The 20,476-nt window shown below is 41.9% G+C and overlaps 1 protein-coding gene and 1 non-coding gene across 5 annotated transcripts in view; both read left to right on the top strand.

The window, feature by feature from the left end:
- Positions 1 to 19,577, top strand: part of PDCD1LG2 (programmed cell death 1 ligand 2) — a 93,430-nt gene extending 73,853 nt beyond the window's left edge. For all 4 annotated transcript variants that reach the window (XM_086415225.1, XM_086415223.1, XM_086415219.1 and 1 more), the window contains one exon: positions 19,398 to 19,577. In XM_086415225.1, the coding sequence (XP_086271351.1) occupies positions 19,398 to 19,409 (12 nt within the window). In that variant the 3' untranslated portion in view covers positions 19,410 to 19,577. The remainder of the gene's footprint in view (positions 1 to 19,397) is intronic.
- On the top strand, positions 5,702 to 5,804 carry LOC147366932 (U6 spliceosomal RNA). The gene has a single exon (XR_015132241.1). It is a non-coding gene; the product is annotated as a U6 spliceosomal RNA (small nuclear RNA).
- Positions 19,578 to 20,476: the final 899 nt, after the last annotated feature.

Raw genomic sequence — 20,476 nt, 5'->3', positions numbered from 1 at the left:
TGTATAATAGGCTTCAGTTTCAACCACCTCATTAGAACTGGTTCAAATGTGTTCTTTTTAAAAGCTGAGTAGTATTTCATTGTGTATATGTACCACAGCTTTCTTATCCATTCATCTGCTAATGGACATCTAGGTTGTTTCCATGTCCTAGCTATTGTAAACAGTGCTGTGATGAACACTGGCCTACATGTGTCTCTTTCCATTCTGGTTTCCTCGGTGTGTATGCCCAGCAGTGGGATTGCTAAGTCGTATGGCAGTTCTATTTCCAGTTTTTTAAGGGATCTCCACACTGTTCTCCATAATGGCTGTACTAGTCTGCATTCCCACCAACAGTGTAAGAGGGTTCCCTTTTCTCCACACCCTCTCCAGAATTTATTGTTTGGAGACTTTTTGATAGCAGCCATTCTGACTGGCATGAGATGGTACCTCACTGTGGTTTTGATTTGCATTTCTCTGATAATGCATGATGTTGAGCATATTTTCATGTGTTTGTTAGTCATCTGTATGTCTTCTTTGGAGAAATGTCTGTATAGTTCTTTGGCCCATTTTTTGATTGGATCGTTTATTTTTTTGGTATTGAGCTGCATGAGCTGCTTGTATATTTTTGAGATTAATCCTTTGTCAGTTGCTTATTTCCTATTGTTTTTCCCATTCTGAAGACTGTCTTTTCACCTTGCTTATAGTTTCCCTCGTTGTGAAAAAGCTTTTAAGTTTAATTAGGTCAATTAGTTTATTTTTGCTTGTATTTCCGTTACTCTGGGAGGTAGGTCATAAAGGATCCTGCTGTGATTTATGTCAGAGAGTGTTTTGCCTATTCCTTGAGTGTTTTCTGCCTCTTGAGAAATTTGTATGCAGGTCAGGAAGCAACAGTTAGAACTGGACATGGAACAACAGACTGGTTCCAAATAGGAAAAGGAGTTCGTCAAGGCTGTATATTGTCATCCTGTTTATTTAACTTATATGCAGAGTACATCATGAGAAATGCTGTACTGGAAGAAACACAAGCTGGAATCAAGATTGCCAGGAGAAATATCAATAACCTCAGACATGCAGATGACACCACCCTTATGACAGAAAGTGAAGAGGAACTCAAAAGCCTCTTGATGAAAGTGAAAGAGGAGAGTGAAAAAGTTGGCTTAAAGCTCAACATTCAGAAAACGAAGGTCATGGCATCCGGTCCCACCACTTCATGGAAATAGATGGGGAAACAGTGGAAACAGTGTCAAACTTTATTTTTCTGGGCTCCAAAATCACTACAGGTGGTGACTGCAGTCATGAAATTAAAAGACGCTTTCTCCTTGGAAGAAAAGCTATGACCAATCTAGACAGCATATTAAAAAGCAGAGACATTACTTTGCCAACAAAGGTCCATCAAGTCAAAGCTATGGTTTTTCCAGTAGTCATGTATGGATGTGAGAGTTGGATTATAAAAAAGCTGAGTGCTGAAGAATTAATGTTTTTGAACTGTGGTGTTGGAGAAGAATTTTGAGAGTCCTTGGACTACAAGGAGATCCAGCCAGTCCATCCTAAAGGAAATCAGTCCTGAATATTCATTGGAAGGACTGATGCTGAAGCTGAAACTCCAATACTTTGGCCACCTGAGGCGAAGAACTGACTCATTGGAAAAGACCCTGGTGCTGGGAAGGATTGAAGGTGGGAGGAGAAGGGGACGACAGAGGATGAGAGAGCTGGATGGCATCCCTGACTCAATGGACATGAGGTTGAGTAAACTCTGGGAGTTGGTGATGGATAGGGAAGCCTGGCATGCTGGAGTCCATGAGGTTTCAAAGAGTTAGACATGACTGAGCAACTGAACTAACCTGAGATCTCAAACCAATATTGGCTCATAGATCTTAACAAAATACTGTGGAATTGAATTGAGGACAAAAGCAGAGAGTCTAGGGAAAAGAGACCAATGAAGAAAATTGTAATAATGAATCTTGAGCACATCCGGTGGCAAGGGGTCCCTGTCCCTCCAGCACATGCATTCCTACCACCTGTGTGGTCTGTCCCTCCAGTGGTGATGGATGCATTGGATTCATATAGCTTGATGACCAGCCATTATTAACATTATTCCAACCACCATTCTCTCTTCCCACCCCATCCTAATTCTATAGCTCCTGAACAAACTGATTACAATTTGACTTTTCATACAGATTTTTCTATGGGAATAGAATATTGTGAACCAATTTCTGATATGCACATTGATGATATTTCTTACTATACTAAAGTCCTAGGAATTTGGTTAGCATGGTCCAATTTTTTAGTTTAATTCTGAGTGTACTGACAGAATCAATTTTCTGGACCTTTAAGGTAAGACCTTGGTGATGTCAACTTTCCTGTTAGGACACTTAGGGTGGTCATCATCTGCCTCCTACAACACATGTTGCCTATAACTGTGTATTCTCAAAAGCAGGCTCCACTTAGGAGAGGCAAACTCAAAGAGAGCAGCATGGTTTCTGCTCAGTTCTATTTGTTCTATAAAAACAGAATTCCATTTTAAAACAGAACAGCTGCAAGAAGTACAGAGGAAGCAACCAATGCCTGAAATTTTGTGTTGTATGGATCAAAGAGGAATATAATCAGGCTGCTAGTCAAGTCAGACAACATCCCAGTGTCTCAGTTCCCCTTGCTTTAAAATTCAAAAAAATGAAAGGCTTTATAAGTCATTTAACATTCAAAGCAAAACAAAACTTAAGTAGGCCTTTTAAATCATTACATTGGCAAAAACCTTTTAAAATTTTAACACATAATGCTCAAAATACGGTGAAGGCAATGGCAACCCACTCCAGTACTCTTGCTTGGAAAATCCCATGGACAGAGGAGCCTGGTAGGCTGCAGTCCATAGGGTCGCTAAGAGTCAGACACGACTGAGCGACCTCATTTTCACTTTTCACTTTCATGCATTGGAGAAGGAAATGGCAACCCACTCCAGTATTCTTGCCTGGAGAATCCCAGGGACAGAGGAGCCTAGTGGGCTGCCATCTATGAGGTCGCACAGAGTCGGACACGACTGAAGTGATTTAGCAGCAGCAGCTCCAGAATATGTTGTTAAATTGATAGAAGTTGAGTCTGGCAGGATATAGTCTATAAGTATAGTCTATAGACAAAGAGTCGCACACGACTGAAGTGACTTAACACAGACACACACACAGTCTTAAGTTGTTAGTGGTCATATAAATCAGTACAAATTTGGAGGAAGGTGATTTGTCTATAGATCAGGGCTCTTAAAGTTTTTCTACCATTTGCTTGAGGAATTCTACATATTTAAATCTGAGGAAATAATAAAAAAAAAAAACACAGAAAAAGCAATAAACATGGAGATGTTCATTACAAATGTAAATATATATATATATGATTTTTTAAAAGCTTTGCCATAACACTGAAAGAAAAAAAAATGTACAAAACTCTATACTTTGATTACTCAAGTTTTTAAAAAATGAACTAGAAAAAATTATTGAATAAATAGCAAGAATCATGTCAAGGTTCATACTTTTATCCAAAATACCATTCCAAGGGTTTTTTAAAAAAGGAAATCCATAGACTGAAGTGGAATACATTATTATATTAAAACACACATTACAGTGTTACCTGTTGTTGTTTAGTCGCTAAGTCGTGTCCACCTCCTCTGCGATTCCATGGACTATAGCCTGCCAGGCTTCTCTGTCCATGAGACTTTCCCGGCAAGAATATTGCAGTGGGTTGGCATTTCCTCCTCCAGGGGATCTTCCCAACCCAGGTATCAAACCCGGGTCTCCTGCATTGGCTGGTGAATTCATTACCACTGAAGCACCCGGAAAGCCCATACAGTGTTATTTGCTGCTGCTGCGCTAAGTCGCTTCAGTCGTGTCCGACTCTGTGCAACCCCTGAGACGGCAGCCCACCAGGCTCCCCCATCCCTGGGATTCTCCAAGTAAGAATACTGGAGTGGGTTGCCATTTCCTTCTCCAATGCATGAAAGAGAAAAGTGAAAGTGAAGTCGCTCAGTCGTGTCCGACTCTTAGCGACCCCATGGACTGCAGCGCACCAGGCTCCTCCGTCCATGGGATTTTCCAGGCAAGAGTACTGGAGTGGGTGCCATTGCCTTCTCCGACAGTGTTATCTAGATGGCCCCAAACTGGAAATAATGTCAAACAAAACAGAAGCAAATTAGTCATAGTGATATATATTTGCATTACAGATCATTATCTAGTTATAAAGATTATGTAGAAATATGAAATAACTATGATATAATTTTAAGTAGAGAAATAGTTTTTATATATTGAACGCTTACCATGAGCCTGTCATTCTGTTACTCAATTTATATACTTTATCGCTTTTTGTGCTGGCAGAACCTGGTAAGTAGGTAGAGTGCTATCCTCAGTGACAGTAAGACAATTGTAACAAGGTTGCTTAATAACTTTCCTGAGTTCACACAGCTAGTAGTCAGACCTGCTACTGCCGCTGCTAAGTCGCTTCAGTCGTGTCCGACTCTGTGTGACCCCATAGACGGCAGCCCACCAGGCTCCGCCGTCCCTGGGATTCTCCAGGCAAGAACACTGGAGTGGGTTGCCATTTCCTTCTCCAATGCAGGAAAGTGAAAAGTGAAAGTGAAGTCGCTCAGTCATGTCCAACTCTTAGCGACCCCATGGACTGCAGCCTACCAGGTTCCTCCATCCATGGGATTTTCCAGGCAAGAGTACTGGAGTGGGGTGCCATTGCCTTCTCCGAGACCCAAAGCTAACTGATATCAAAGCTGTTTCTCCTTAACTAAAATGCTATAAAAGCCCTAGACACCTAAGGTAATAAACAAAGGTAAATGTAATATACGTATATGTAGAAAAAGAGAAAATCGGACTGGAGCAATGGTGTTCAGTTCAGTTCAGGCACCTCAGCCGTGTCCGACTCTTTGCGACCCCATGAACTGCAGCACACCAGGCCTCCCTGTCCATCACCAACTCACGGAGCCAACCCAAACTTATGTCCATTGAGGCGGTGATGCCATCCAACCATCTTATCCTCTGTCGTCCCCTTCTCCTCCTGCCCTCAATCTTTCCCACCATCAGGGTCTTTTCAAAAGAGTCAGCTCTTCACACCAGGTGGCCAAAGTATTGGAGTTTCAACTTCAACATCAGTCCTTCCAATGAACACCCAGGTGCAATGGTATAAATAGTCTCATAGTAACTGTTTCCCTTCTATTACAATGTTGAGTACAAAGAAACTAGCAAATAAAATGTTAACAGTGAGAATCAGACAAAAGTCTGGAAAGAAGTATACTAAAGTATTAATAGAGTTTTGTTAAAGTGGTAGAGTTCAGTGTAATTTTCTCCTTTTCTCTATTTTACAAGGTTTTTTGATAACATATATTGCTTCCCTGGTAGCTCAACTGATAAAGAAGCTGCCTGCAATGCAGGAGCCACAGGTTTGATTCCTAGGTTGGGAAGATCGCCTGGAGAAGGCATAGGTTACCCATTCCAGTATTCTTGGGCTTCCCTGGTGGCTCAGATGGTAAAGAATCTGCCTGTGATGGCTAAGACCGGGGATCGATCCCTGAGTTGGGAAGATCCCCTGGAGAAGGGAACAGCTACCCACTCCATGGGTAGAGTTCCATGGACTCCATGGACAGAGGAACCTGGCAGGCTACAGTTCATGGGGTCACAAAGAGTCAGACACGACTGAGTGACTTTCACACTTCACATAAGACTTTTGAAAAATACTTTAAATGCTTCAGCAACATATATGCTAAAATTGGAAAGATACTGAGAAAGATAGTATGGCCCCTGCACAGGGATTACACACAATTTCATGAAGCATCACACACAAACACATACACACACACACACACACACACACATGTACATCTGTCCTTTGTGATACAGAAACCAGAGCTCTGTAAAACTTATTGATCATTGAAACACTGTGATGTTCAGAAACAGCAATGGTACTCCTGGTGATATAAGTGTTATTAAGAATACAGTATATCTGTCATTTCTTTCAAAATTCTTGAGGTTACATTCCATAGAGTCCTATTTTTTAAAACAGGTTTGAGAAGAAAATCTAAAAGCTGATATTCCTTCCTTTTTTTTACTCCCTTCCTCTCTTTTCCTTTGCTTTTTTAACTGTACAATTTGTGTGGTATGGTGATAACAGTAACTTTCTCTGTTTATGTGATAAGTACAAGGGCCAATTTTATTTTCGTTATATTCTTCCTGTATTTGAAAGGTTTTGAAAAACACATTTAACAATTTAAATCTGAAAAATTATCTTTAAATTTAACATTCTAAATTATTAAATTTGAAAGTGTTTAAAAGTATTTTTGAAATTTTAGAAGTTCTGTATTTATTGAAAATCAAAACGTGGCACACATACCAAGTATAATGATATGTTTGGCAAAATTCTTGTATGCACAACTCGTGTTTTTTCCCTTTCTGATGCAAACTTTTACTTGTGTTTTGAAGAGACTCTAAACAGAAACTAAAAGGAAAATTTGCTAAGTGAAAGTTTGAGAAGGTTCTGGGGTTGCCAGCATCCTGCCTGCTTAGCTGAACGCCGCAGTGGCCGCTGCACGCACCGCTCGGCTGGGCTGCAGCTCAGCACTTGACACGCATGTGACAGCACGAGCGTCTCGCGTTCTTTCCGAGTGGTGCTCTGGGGAGTCATCCTCAAGAACCACCCTCCTAAAGGCAGAAAACTCGGGGCTGGGGAGCGAGAGGGGTCTTTCCAAAACACAAAACTCTTCTGAGTGTTCTAAAAATGAAGAGGAGGAAAGAACAGTGACTACTAGATGCTAAAATGTGACATTTGAAAGTGTTAGGAAAAATGCCAGACTGACAACTCCAGCTATAACCCCCCAAGTCAAAATGAAAGTTCAAGCTCAGGCTGATAGAGGCCCTACTTTTCTGAATGTTCATCAGCAAGGTGGGAAATTCATCAGACTACCCGGACGGCATGTCCTCCCTTTCTGAGCTGCTGGGAGGAAAGGTTTAGTTCCCAGGATCTATCCAGTTCTGTCTTGAAAGTCTGAACCTCAATCAGCATTGTGTGAGATACAAAGTCTATATTAGATATGCTTCACCCTGGGGAATTTATAGGAAGTGGGAGGAATACATCATATATAGGAAAAGTTGTATAAAAACAAGGCCACATAAAATTGTCTGATGTGTGGAACAGACCATAAAGCAAAGAAATTCAGAGTGGATGGGAGCTTCTATGGGAGGGAGAAACACTAGAGACCTGGGGGAAGATGAGAAATTCACTGGCCCTGGAGGATTTTCCATGATGAGTGGGGAGTAATGGGGGCAAGGCTGCTATTTAAAAAAATCACCAGGCATTACAAACAGGAGTAAGAAGGGAGCAAATAAAACAAACGAATTCTATCAACATTAGTGACAATCATCATCATTCTAAGTTAGATTCCTGTGACAAGTTAAAATTTGCAAAGGATTTTAAAAATGTATTTATTTTTGGCTACACTGGGTGTTTGTTGCCGTGTATGGGCTTTCTTTAGTTGCGGTGCTCAGGCTTCTCATCACCATGTCTTCCCTTGTTGCAGAGGACTGGCTCCAGGGTGACAGGCTTCAGCAGTTGCGGACGGTGGGCTCTAGAATTCTGATTCAGCAGTTGTGGCATCAGGCTTAGTTGCCCTGCAGCGTGTGGAATCATCCCAGACCAGGGATCAAATCCATGTCCCCTGCTTTAGCAGGCAGATTCTTAGCCACTGGACCACCACTGGACTCCCTGACAAGCATTTTTAGATGTCTATGTTCTGGTTGAGCTGCTAAGTCATGTCTGACTCTTTTGTGACCCCATGGGCTATAGCCCATGGGATTTCCCAGGCAAGAGGACTGCAGTGGGTTGCCATTTCCTCCTCCAGGGGATCTTCCCAACCCAGGGATCAAACATGTGTCTCCTGCATTGGCAGGTGGGTTCTTTACCACTAAGCCACCTGGGAAGCAGCCTTCCTAACAGCTAAGGGAGTAGGGCAACTACTCCTAAATCAGAGATAAGGAAACTTGGTTCAGAGAAGTTAAATAACTTGCCTAATTTACTCCATTTCTACTTTTAGTAACATTACCAGTTTGGTAATTCAGAGAGGTGCCAAGGACACAGAATATCTTTATTTGTAGCATAGCATAGCATATAATAAAGTGTTACATTTACATGCATGTGAATAAATTAATATGATTGGAGAAGAAGTCAGGCTGACAAAGTAACTGGTAAGAAATTGACTTCTTTCTGGGGGCTTAATATGAAAAAATATGACTGATACCATACTTGTAAATTATAACTGTGCCACAGCTACAAATGCAAGCTGAATTGAAATCCAGTTGCCAAAAACTAAGGAGAACTTCAGAACCACCAATAGCAGGATATTGTTCAAAGCTGGGAGCAGATAGTCTTGCCGTCTTCCTACTATATCTAGACCAGACTGCATCTAGAATATTTGGTCTATTCTGGGCTCTATCTATTAACTGGAACACTGATATGTGGGAATAAATCTGGAGGAAGCACCGAAGATGGTGATGGGGCTGGAAACCACCATAACCTAGTAATACCTTAAAAGTTGGGTGTATTTCTCCTGAAGAAGGTTTATTAAGGGAAGACATGAAAGTCAAGTTCAATGGGTACAAGTTACATTTAAGTAGAGTTTCACCCAGAACTGAAAAGGACTTGCTTACAACTTGAAATATTCATCAAAAGTTAACCTCCCAGTTCTTGGAAATAGTCTCATAGCCTGGAAATGCCATTTTTCATGATGCTCTAGAAGGTACTCTTCTTTTAGGAGGTAAATTTATAAGGTCTCCTTCTTGCCCTAAAACCCTATGATTTCTCAAACTAGCTACTTTACTTCTCTTGTGGGAGTCGAGTTAGAATGAAACAGTTCTTAAATTCCCTTCTTGCTCTCTCCTTCTATGAAGTATCTCATTCTAAAGTTCAGCCTTACTTGTGTTTCACAGTAATATCAGAGACAGGAATCTTTCATTTCAGCTTGACTCTCAAGATCTTATCCTCAAATGAACTTTTACCACTACCAACTGAAATAAGTTCTTAAAATCTTCTAGTCAATGAATCATCAAATGAGTCAGCTTTTCAAGCTTAATTGGCTTGGTTCCTTGATAACTATGTCACCTTGCCATATTTCTTTTTTAGTATTATTATTTTTTTTTCCTAAACTGTTTTTAAACTCAAACATCCTGCTTTCAACACTCTTTGTATCTAAGAATATAGTGGGGCTGATGACACAGGATGAGAAACTTGTAGAGGGTAACAAATATCTTCCTTTTGACTGGTAGATGTTGTCAGGAGTAGAGAAGGACTGATGTGAAATTCTGGGCTTGACCTTACGGCAGTAACTAGAAGTCTTAGGAGTATCGTTTGAAAGACTTGCCTCCAGACAGGATCAGTCACCATAGGAAAAGTAGGTGGCTGTGTTTGCATGTGTTCTGAGGGATTCTGGGAAGTCCCTACCCTTTCCCCTATATGTATACCCACCCATTGCTCCATCCTTCCATCTTTAGAAATAATTTCATTTAGGCCACAAAGTCTTTTAAGACTTTAAAAAGCTCCTTGTTCGTGCTAGGTCACTTCAGTCATATCTGACTTTTGAACACTATGGACCATAGTCCTCCAGGCTTCTCTGTCCATGGGATTCTCCAGGCAAGAATACTGGAGTGGGTATTCTGCCGTGCCCTCCTCCAGGGGATCTTTCCAACCCAGGGATCGAACCCACATCTCTTACGTCTCCTGCATTGTCAGGCAGATTCTTTACACTAGCACTACCTGGAAGCCCAATAAGCTCGGGGCAGAATACTGTGGAGAAGCAGGAAACGGGGAGTAATTTCATAAAGTTGCCTAGTTGAGTCTGTCTGTTCCTTTACAACCAGCCTTAAGGCGAAGAGAAGGTGTAGGCCTGGGTTGAAGGCAACTCTGCCACTAACCAGCTACATCACCAGAGGCAGCTGATGCTCTCTTAGCCTTAGTTTCTTTATATGTAAAACAGTGAATCTTATCTGGCTGTATTTTGAAGGAATTAAAGATAATACACTGAATTTCCTATCACAGTTAGTATATAACCATAGAGCCAGAACTTAAGGAACCCTTAGCTACTAGTATAAGTAATTTGTCTTAAAAGCCGGATTTGGGGATAACAAAGTCTGCTCAGCCAGACTTCATGCAGAAATGAAAATCCTGGGATTTGCAGAAAATATTCTCTTAACAATAAATGCCCTCTATTATGAGGTATGACAGCTTAGGCTGGGAGCAAATATTTCATGAAATCTTAATTGCTAGAAATAAGAAGTTGAGGTGCAGAGATGAGGAGAAGCTACTTGTGTTTTTAGTTTTCTGGGGTTTTTTTGTTTTGTTTTTTTTTAGTTTTTCTAGAAGAAAGATATTAAATTTACATTTACGGTGGATTATTTCAGGGTAAAAAGATTAATAATTTTTTTTAATCACATAAAGGTAAAGCCAAGATCCTAATCTGGAACAGAAAGTTTGAGACCGTTCATTCCTTTATTCCCGCAGTCCCAACCTTTTTGACACCAGGGACTGGCTTCATGGAAGACAGTTTTTCCAGACCTGGGGGGCAAAGGTGGTGGGGGGACAGAATGGTTTAGGCTATAATGCAAACGGTGGGGAGTGGCAGAGGAAGCTTCATTTGCTCACCTCCTGCTGTGCAGCCAGGTTCCTAACAGGGCTGGGGGTTGGAGACCCCTGCTTTATTCACTCAGCAAATATTTGAGTACTTGCTACATATATTACACAAGGTAGTGAACATAAAAAGCACTGATTATGCAAAAAGGTTGTCTTTGCAGTGAGTAGAATTACAGTCTTGAACCTGTGTTTCCTTGGGGTCTGGAAGGAGAACCTTGGTTAATGGACTCTGGTCTATAGGAAACTTGATCCCTTCGCCATGGCAGCAGGATAGGGACAGAGGGAGAGAAACCCTTCCTTGGAGAGGAGAATAGGAAATGGTTTGGGCCTCCCCAGTGGCTCAGAAGTAAAGAATCTGCCTGGAATGAAGGAGCCGCAGGAGACATGGGTTCGATCCCCTGGGTCAGAAAGATCCCTTGGAGGAAAGCATGGCAACCCACTCCAGTATTCTTGCCTGGAGAATCCCATGGACAGAGCAGCCTGATGACCTACAGTCCATGGGGTCACAAAGAGTCAGACACGACTGAAGCAACTTAGCAAGCACTCAGGAGATATTTTGGAGGATCCAGATATTTTTACTTTTATGCATCATTTTTTCTTTCTCCTTAAGTAAACTTAGGCTAAATGTTGCAGTCTGTTCCCCGTTGAGAAGGGCTACCCTTGAGGCTCCAAGTAGTTGACTGAAATAAGCACTCCCTAGGAATTCCCAGAAGTTTGGGGGAGAAGTCAAATATTGACTTCTGCAGTCAGGTGAGAGGTGACTCTCAGAGTTATTTGGGCATTAACTAGAATTGGTATTCTTTGAAGGCAAGAGTCCTCAGTTATACATTTGTCCTTGTGGGCAGTTTGAATAATCCTCACAAAGTGCCTGGAGACACACTCCCATGATAGCAAGCCACTGGGCACAGTTTCCAAGAGTATCAAGTCAGAGCAGCTCACTCTCCACAAACTCAAATAACATGAAATATGCAAGTTATTTTACATGCTGGGGTACAGATGTGCTGAGCATGTGGACTCAGTTCAGTCCAGTCGCTCAGTCGTGTCCGACTCTTTGCGACCCCATCAATCGCAGCACACCAGGCCTCCCTGTCCATCACCAACTCCCGGAGTTCACTCAGACTCATGTCCATCGAGCCAGTGATGCCATCCAGCCATCTCATCCTCTGTCGTCCCCTTCTCCTCCTGTCCCCAATCCCTCGCAGCGTCAGAGTCTTTTCCAATGAGTCAACTCTTCACATGAGGTGGCCAAAGTACTGGAGTTTTAGCTTCAGCATCATTCCCTCCAAAGAAATCCCAGGGCATGTGGACTAGAGCTTGCCAATCCAAGGTTATTTCCTTTTATTCCTCTTCTCCTTTCTTACCTATCATCCATGCTTCTCCCAAGCTCCCTCTTGGGCTCTGTTTCCTCAGTTCAGTTCAGTCGCTCAGTCGTGTAGGACTCTGCGACCCCATGAATTGCAGCATGCCAGGCCTCCCTGTCCATCACCAATTCCCGGAGTTCACCCAGACTCATGTCCATCGAGTCACTGATGCCATCCAGCCATCTCATCCTGTGTCATCCCCTTCTCCTCCTGCCCCTAATCTCTCCCAGCATCTGAGTCTTTTCCAATAAGTCAACTCTTCGCATGAGGTGGCCAAAGTATTGGAGTTTCAGCTTCAGCATCAGTCTTTCCAATGAACACCCAGGACTGAACTCCTTTAGGATGGACTGGTTGGATCTCCTTGCAGTCCAAGGGACTCTCAAGAGTCTTCTCCAACACCACAGTTCAAAAGCATCCATTCTTCAGCACTCAGCTTTCTTCACAGTCCAACTCTTATATCCATACATGACCACTGGAAAAACCATAGCCTTGACTAGACGGACCTTTGTTGGCAAAGTAATATCTCTGCTTTTCAATATGCTATCTAGGTTGGTCATAACTTTACTTCCAAAGAGTAAGTGTCTTTTATTTTCATGGCTGCAATCACCATCTGCAGTGATTTTGGAGCCCAAAAAAATAAAGTCTGACACTGTTTCCACTGTTTCCCCATCTATCTGCCATGAAGTAATGGGACCAGATGCCATGATCTTTGTTTTCTGAATGTTGAGTTTTAAGCCAACTTTTTCACTCTCCTCTTTCACTTTCATCAAGAAGCTTTTTAGTTCCTCTTCACTTTCTGCCATAAGAGTGGTGTCATCTGCATATCTGAGGTTATTGACATTTCTCCCGGCAATCTGGATTCCAGCTTGTGCTTCTTCCAGCCCAGCGTTTCTCATGATGTACTTTGCATATAAGTTAAATAAGCAGAGTGACAATATACAGCCTTGACGTACTCCTTTTCCTATTTGGAACCAGTCTATTGTTCCATGTCCAGTTCTAACTGTTGCTTCCTGACCTGCATATAGGTTTCTCAAGAGGCAGATCAGGTGGTCTGGTATTCCCATCTCTTTCAGAATTTTCCACAGTTTATTGTGGTCTACACAGTCAAAGGCTTTGGCATAGTCAATAAAGCAGAAATAGATGTTTTTCTGGAACTCTCTTGCTTTTTCCATGATCCAGCGGATGTTGGCAATTTGATCTCTGGTTTCTCTGCCTTTTCTAAAACCAGCTTGAACATCTGGAAGTTCATGGTTCACGTACTGCTGAAGCCTGGCTTAGAGAATGTTGAGTGTTACTTTACTAGCCTGTGAGATGAGTGCAATTGTGTAGTAGTTTGATCATTCTCTGGCATTGCCTTTCTTTGGGATTGGAATGAACACTGACCTTTTCCAGTCCTGTGGCCACTGCTGAGTTTTCCAAATTTGCTGGCATATTGAGTGAAGCACTTTCACAGAATCATCTTTCAGGATTTGAAATAGCTCAACTAGAATTCCATCACCTCCACTAGCTTTGTTTGTAGTGATGCTTTCTAAGGCCCACTTGACTTCACGTTCTAGGATGTCTGGCTCTAGGTGAGTGGTCACACCGTCGTGATTATCTGGGTCGTGAAGCTCTTTTTTGTACAGTTCTTCTGTGTATTCTTACCACCTCTTCTTAATATCTTCTGCTTCTGTTAGGTCCATACCATTTCTGTCCTTTATCGAGCCCATCTTTGCATGAAATGTTCCCTTGGTATCTCTAATTTTCTTGAAGAGATCTCTAGTCTTTCCCATTCTGTTGTTTTCCTCTATTTCTTTGAATTGATCATAAATAAAAGCAAAGAAGAAATTAACATGTAGGGAAATCTGCCATGCTAAACACTGTGTGGGCTCTTCCACATAAATTATATCATTTAATCCTTTACAGGGTTTTCCCCGGTGGCTCAGCCGTAAAGAATCTGCCTGCAATGCAGGAGACGCAGGTTCAATATCTGGGTCAGGAAGATCCCCTGGAGGAGGGCATGGCAACCCACCCCAGTATTCTTGCCTGGAGAGTTCCATAGACAGAGGAACGTAGCAGGCTACATTCCAAGAGGTCACAAAGAGTCAGACATTACTGAGCACAAACACATGCACAAGCCCTTACAACAATTTGGCAAAATAGGTAAGGTTATCGCCTTTCTCTGATAAGAAATGGAAGCTGAGAGTCCTATGTCCAAAGTACGACAACCAGCAAGAAGGTAGCAGTCCTGGGGTCCAAATACAGGTTTATGTAACAACAAAGTTCTTTACACCAAACCACAGAGGAAAGTGTATGTTGGGAGAGAAACATAATTAAAAAGGAAAACATATTGGGAGATATGTTTCTGCTTCCAAGCAAACATAAGTAATTACCCATCAGTAGACACTGACCTCCAATTGTAACTAAAACCCAAGACACAGGGGGCACAGGTTCAGACATTTCCTCTCCACCTAGAAAACTGCCACAGAGGAAAGAGAAGTAAAATGCAGTTTCAGGTAGACCATGACAAAGTCAACTAATCTTTCTTGGGTGATAGGAGTAAAGGAGCCGTACTGGTCTGTCCTGGGGAGTCAAACAGTTACCTCAAAGGTTAATGTAAATCTGTTGTTTTTTTTTTAATTTTATTTTATTTTTAAACTTTACATAATTGTATTAGTTTTGCCAAATATCAAAATGGATCCACCACAGGTATACATGTGTTCCCCATCCTGAACCCTCCTCCCTCCTCCCTGGGATGACCCAGAGGGATGGTAAATCTGTTTTTTAAAACACAGGTTGTTTTATATATACAGCCCCAAAAGTTAAAGCTTAAAAAAAAAATCCCTCATTCATGCAAAATCGTGTTGACATATAAAGACACATCTGTGGTCCACAGCTTGATCATTTGTAGTCCTCTTATAAAGCACCAACCACACGGGGCTTTGTAGACCAGTAACAGTTGGTGGGTTGGCACAGATGCATGAACCACACTTTGACAGCAATGACACTTTCAATTACAACACTCTTACCGTGGGTTATTCTAAGAAAAATCCAGCCATTTAAACCTCAACATGGTCTCCACATATCAAATTACAGCAAATTCTTTCTTTCTTCTTTTTGTCTCTCTTTTTTTTAAACTCAAGCAATCTCTGGGGCTGCTTAAAAGAAGTCTTTAGTACCTATAGACTTCCCGAAGGAAATGAGAGACATTAGGAGGTCTCAATTATATTTTTTTTCCACATAAATCTGAGCAAGACTGTTATTTTTATCATCTCAAAGATTAAAGTTGCCACAGGCAGCACGAGGGTAGAATCTTGATGTTTGCGTATTTCTTCCCTGTTTTCCCTGTCTCCTGATCCTGAACCCACACACAGAGAGCACACATAAGCTGAGCGACTTACTCATGGCAAGCATTTGAACTGGTCTTTTTTTAGTTATATTGTGAAATCTGTTTAAAAAGCCACACCAGACACCACCATGCCATCCACTTCACCTTTCTTTTGTCATCCATGTTTTGTGGTAACATGGTTTTCTATCACAGAATGATGACACTCTTGCCTTAAGTGGTTTCTGTGATGAATTCCCAGACAGAGTTTGGGGGAAAAGCATTATTTCTCTTTTGCTTCCCCTACCCCAAAGGTCCCTTAAGTGTACCTCAAACGTTTCAGCCTAGTCTCCTTTTGAGGGGAAATTAGTCAGTGGCTCATAGAAATATACCCCAGCTCTTACCTTAGTGGCTTACCAAAACCAGAACTGGCCCCTCACTCAGTCAGGTCCAATCATGATCTTCCACAGACCCTGAAGCCATACTTGAACCTGGATTTTTTCCCCCATTTAGGATTCCCCTTGGAGAAAAAGAATCAGGGAAACCACATACAGAGGATTGAGCAAAGAACAGAAACCACCAGAGCCTCCCAGCTTCAACTGTTCCTAATGTCCTGATGACCCTCCCAGGGCTAGCGAGGAAGAAGGTCTAGCACAGGGAAGAGAGTGGCTTTTAGATCCCTTGGGGAAGGGATCTCTTGGGCTCTCTTGTGAGATCTGAAAGTGTGTAGAAATCCCTGCAGTTACTAGGAAAATGCAGATATCCGTGCCTGACAAATAGTTGGTGCTCAATATATACAGTAAATAGTTGAATGAATAAATGGGCAAAAAGAAGCAGAAGAGAAGAGGATGAAGCAGAGCTTCACAGATAACTTTCATTTGCCTTCCTTCCTGGGCTCTTTTTTTTTTTTTTTTTTTTTAAGATTTTTATTTACTTATTTTATTGTTTGGCTGTGCTGGGTCTTCATCGCGGCATGCGCACTTTCTCTAGTTGCGGCGAGGAAGGGCTACTCTCTACTTGCAGTGCGAGGGCTTCTCATTGCAGTGGATTTTCTTGTTGGGGAGCACTGGCTCTAGGCTCGCAGGCTTCAGCAGTTGGATCCTGTGGGCTCAGTAGCTGCGGCTCACAGACTTAGCTGCCGTGAGGGATGTGAAATCTTCCCAGACTAGTGACTGAACGTGTGTCCCTTGTATTGCAAGGCAGATTCTTATCCATTGGGCCACCAGGGAAGCACAGCAGTTACCCTTTTTCTTTTTTGCTCTTCATCCTTAAGAATAGCCGTGCCACTTTGCTTTTCTTATTTCCTAATTACTCTCTTAATTTTTTCCCCAGATGTTTCATGTACATTGGTTTAAAAAGCGAGATCACACAGAAGAGCTAACAATGAAAATCCAGTTACAAGGAAAAGCTCTATTCTTTCAGCTTTAATCCTTTTCTCCAGAGGGAGACAGTTTTAACTGTGCTAACTTCTGCTTGTTAGAATGTAGGTTCAGATTCAATAGGTCTTGATGAGGCCCAAGATTCTGCACTTCTACCATTTGCCTGGTAATGCCAAAGCTGCCCTATGGAGGAGTCTAGAACTTTGAGTAGCAAGGACCTAGACCATTGCTATAGTGTCTTCCAGCTTCAATTCTTGTCAAATCTCTTCCACTCTCACCCCCCACTTGGCACTCTGCCATCATCAGTGACTCATAAAGCCTCAAAGGTGCTGTGCTCTTCAAACCTGCATGGCTTTGTACATCTTCCCTCTGCTCCTCAGCCCCTTCACTGAATGAGCTTCTTTGTGTCTCAGCTCATGCTTAATCTCTTCTATGAAACCTCCCCCAGATTCCCACCCTACCAGAGGGTCAGGCCCTCTCTTCTCTGTGCTCATCACACTGTACTATAACGTGCTGTTTCCATGTCCAGGGCTATTGCATAGGATTGCTCAGCTTGTGCCCAAGGACAAGGATCCCTGGTCAAGAAAGCAAGAGGGGCTGAAGTCCATCCTGTTCTCTGCTTGCTGCATCAGTGGAGGCCTAGTGCAGAGCTGCCTCTGCTAGGAGGCAGAGATGATTTTTCTGTTTCACACAAAGTTACCATATGGGCTGATTTTCTGTCTTTTCTACCAGATGTGGTGTCCTTGAGGAAGGAATCAAGTCTCTTTCACCTTTATGTTTTTATTTACTAGTATAGTGCCTGTCACAGTTCAGTGTTCAATGAAATGTTTGTTGAATGGATAAATGATAAGAAAAAGAAATGAAGCACAAAAGCAAAGCACAGACAATAATTTCACTCAGTTCTAAAATTAACTGAATTGTAAGCAAGAGGTCTGGAATTTGCTAATTGCTGATAAAAAGGCAAGGACTTCAAAACTCCACTTTGCTAAAAAGGATGGTAATAAGTATTGGTGAAAAGATATAAAGGCTACAGTCAGCACCTTTAGAAGACTCATCAGAACCAGTAAAGAAATAGGCCACCCAGAATCAGTGCTAAATGGTCATGTCTTTTCAGATCTAGGGAAATATGAGGAAGATTCTGAGGATGTTATTTGGTCATAAGATTTAGAGGCTCCTAAAATCAGCAAGAAGGTCCTGAGAACAAGAAGAAGTGATGACAAAAAACCATGCATTTATATAGAGAGGCTGAAGTCAGAAACAAAACAGAGAATGCATTAGATTGTGAAAATGAGATTCCCATGACTGCTAGGAGCCCTGGGCTTTATTGAGAGAGGCACAACCCGGATAAAGAAGCATCTTCATACGGATCTTTTAAATGGGGTCCATTCAATCTGCTTTGCATGAGTTCCTTGGGTGTTTCCACAGAATGTCTCTCCAGTAAGACTGGAAGCTTCTGGAAGTTGGGACCAAGGCTTGGACACTTTTTATCTTCCTGAGACTGTGTGATACTCTGAAATGAAGTAGGTGCCAGATATGCGTGGAGTTCACAGCTGTCAATGACCATAAAGTAAGGGAGTGCTGAAGTGCTAGTCATCCTCCGCCGAAATCGCAATTTCACCTCAGCACTGAGAAAGAGATTCCTCTGAGAAACATCCTGATACCTTGCAAAAACCCAACCTGGGCTTTGCTTTCTTACATCGTCTTATTCTCATTAAGGCCAGTTTCTGAAGATACAACTGGTTCCCCCAACTGGTAGTAAGGGGAACCGAGAATCTTAAATACTGTATGCTACCATGTGACTTCAGGATAAAATGTTATTCAAAACAAAACCTAAATTAAACACACACACACACAAAGGAAAATAGAATAAGATCATCAAACTTACATTTACCTCTCACCAAGATTTGACCCGAGATCTCCAACAAACAAATTGGGAGGTGTTTGACAGCATCTGGGGCCTTATCTTTTCATCTAAGGGGTTTTCTGGTCTAGTTATCTAGCACCAGCACTTGTGATCAGTGTGATAAAGAGTCACTAGCAAAAATAGTAGAAATGAGGTCTTTCTGACACATCACTATCATGAGACATACCGCTGATTACTGCCCAGGACCCATAGACTCTGCTGAAATTGAGAATTGGGCAATTGCAAAGTTTCCTCTTTTTAAGGCATTAAAAGTGCTAACTTCATGTATTTATTCCCTGGGTCATTTCTAAAAGGAAGGCAAACTAATTAACTTTTTTTTTTTTTTTTTAAGAAAATCGGCCAAACAGCAAATACTCATTTTAAAAAGGCTTTCAGTTATTTAAAAAACTCATTATCATTTTAGGAAAAAAAATTAAAATTTAAAGAAGTCCAAAAAAAAAAAAAAGAGAGAGAGAGAGAGAGTTTATGGTAATCCACCTGTTGTCACCAACTAGGTGAATTCTTTACGGAGTCACCACAGAAGCCCAGCACAACTTTATCAATGTCTTACTGTAACTTTTCAAGCCATAGAGAAAATCAGCACCTGAAAACTGTTCTCACACTCAGTGGGTAAACCAAATGTAGGCTATGCTCTTACACTCTGAGGTTCAGTGAAATTGTGCAAGTAAAAAATATTCGGGAAATCTTAAATGTCAAATGCAAATATTAAGAAAATATGTGACTGTTGATCACTTCTTTCAGTGGATGACTGTGCAGATTTCCTGATCTGTCACATAGCTTTCTTTTTAACCAAACAGGAAAGGTTTTGACATCCTTGTTTGCTGTTTCTACATCTTGAAGAAAAGCTGAAAGCACCTTTCTAGATACTGGCTGCTACTGCTGCTGCTGCTAAGTCGCTTCAGTCGTGTCCGACTCTTCGCGACCCCATGGACTACAGCCCACCAGGCTCCTCTGCCCATGGGATTCTCCAGGCAAGAGTACTGGAGTGGGGTCCCATTGCCTTCGCCTAGATACTGGCTGCTGCTGCTGCTGCTAAGTCACTTCAGTCGTGTCCGACTCTGTGTGACCCCATAGACTGCAGCCCACCAGGCACCCCCGTCGCTGGGATTCTCCAGGCTGGCACACACCAAAAAACTCCTTTCAGGAAAGTTAGAGAAATCTCAGAATGTTATTTATCAAGCAGTTCAGGTGTATCCTTTTGAAAAAGATTGACTCTGCAGATTTTATTACTTAGACTGTCACCTATAAGACAGTTCTTCTGAGTGTCCATAACATTTTTACTTATATAGCTCTTTGGCGGGGGCGGGGGGGGGGGGCGAGGGTTGTTTTCCACCCACTTCTCAGAGGAACTCTGAGGTGATCTAACACCTTTGGAAACCACACCTTTGGAAACAGTAGGCTGTTAAATTTCTTACTCAGTGATACAGAATTGCTTTTAAGCTGAGTTTTGAAGCTGTAAACTTCAAACTCTGATTTAAGCACCAAAGATGTTTTGGGCAAACTGTGTTGCTTGGCATGTAAAAAACAACAGTAGCAAGCACAAAGTTCTTACAGTGTGTCAGGACCTATTCTTTGTGCTTTACAACTATAACTAACTCACACTTAAGCTTCATAATAAAATCCTCACAATCATCCTATGAATCAGATACTGTTATTGTTCCCATTTTATATATGAGGAACAGAAAGCAATTTGCCCAAAGTCACAGAGCTGTTAAGTGGCCAAGCCGGTGATAGGAACTGGCCATCTGTCTAGGAGTCTGTGTCTCTAAGTCTCATCTAGCAATCTACCCCACTACCAGTTGAAAATTACATTGACTCCTTTTAGCCACCCTCCTCCAACATTAAACCCACTTGAGTAATTGAATGCCAAGTTCAG

This window comes from Bos grunniens, chromosome 8 (genome assembly GCF_055505025.1).
Source record: "Bos grunniens cultivar Pamir isolate PY7600 chromosome 8, Bosgru_T2T1.0, whole genome shotgun sequence".
NCBI classification, from domain to species: domain Eukaryota; kingdom Metazoa; phylum Chordata; class Mammalia; order Artiodactyla; family Bovidae; genus Bos; species Bos grunniens.
Note: the sequence above shows the minus strand (reverse complement) of the source record. Positions and strands in the feature narration are given on the sequence as shown.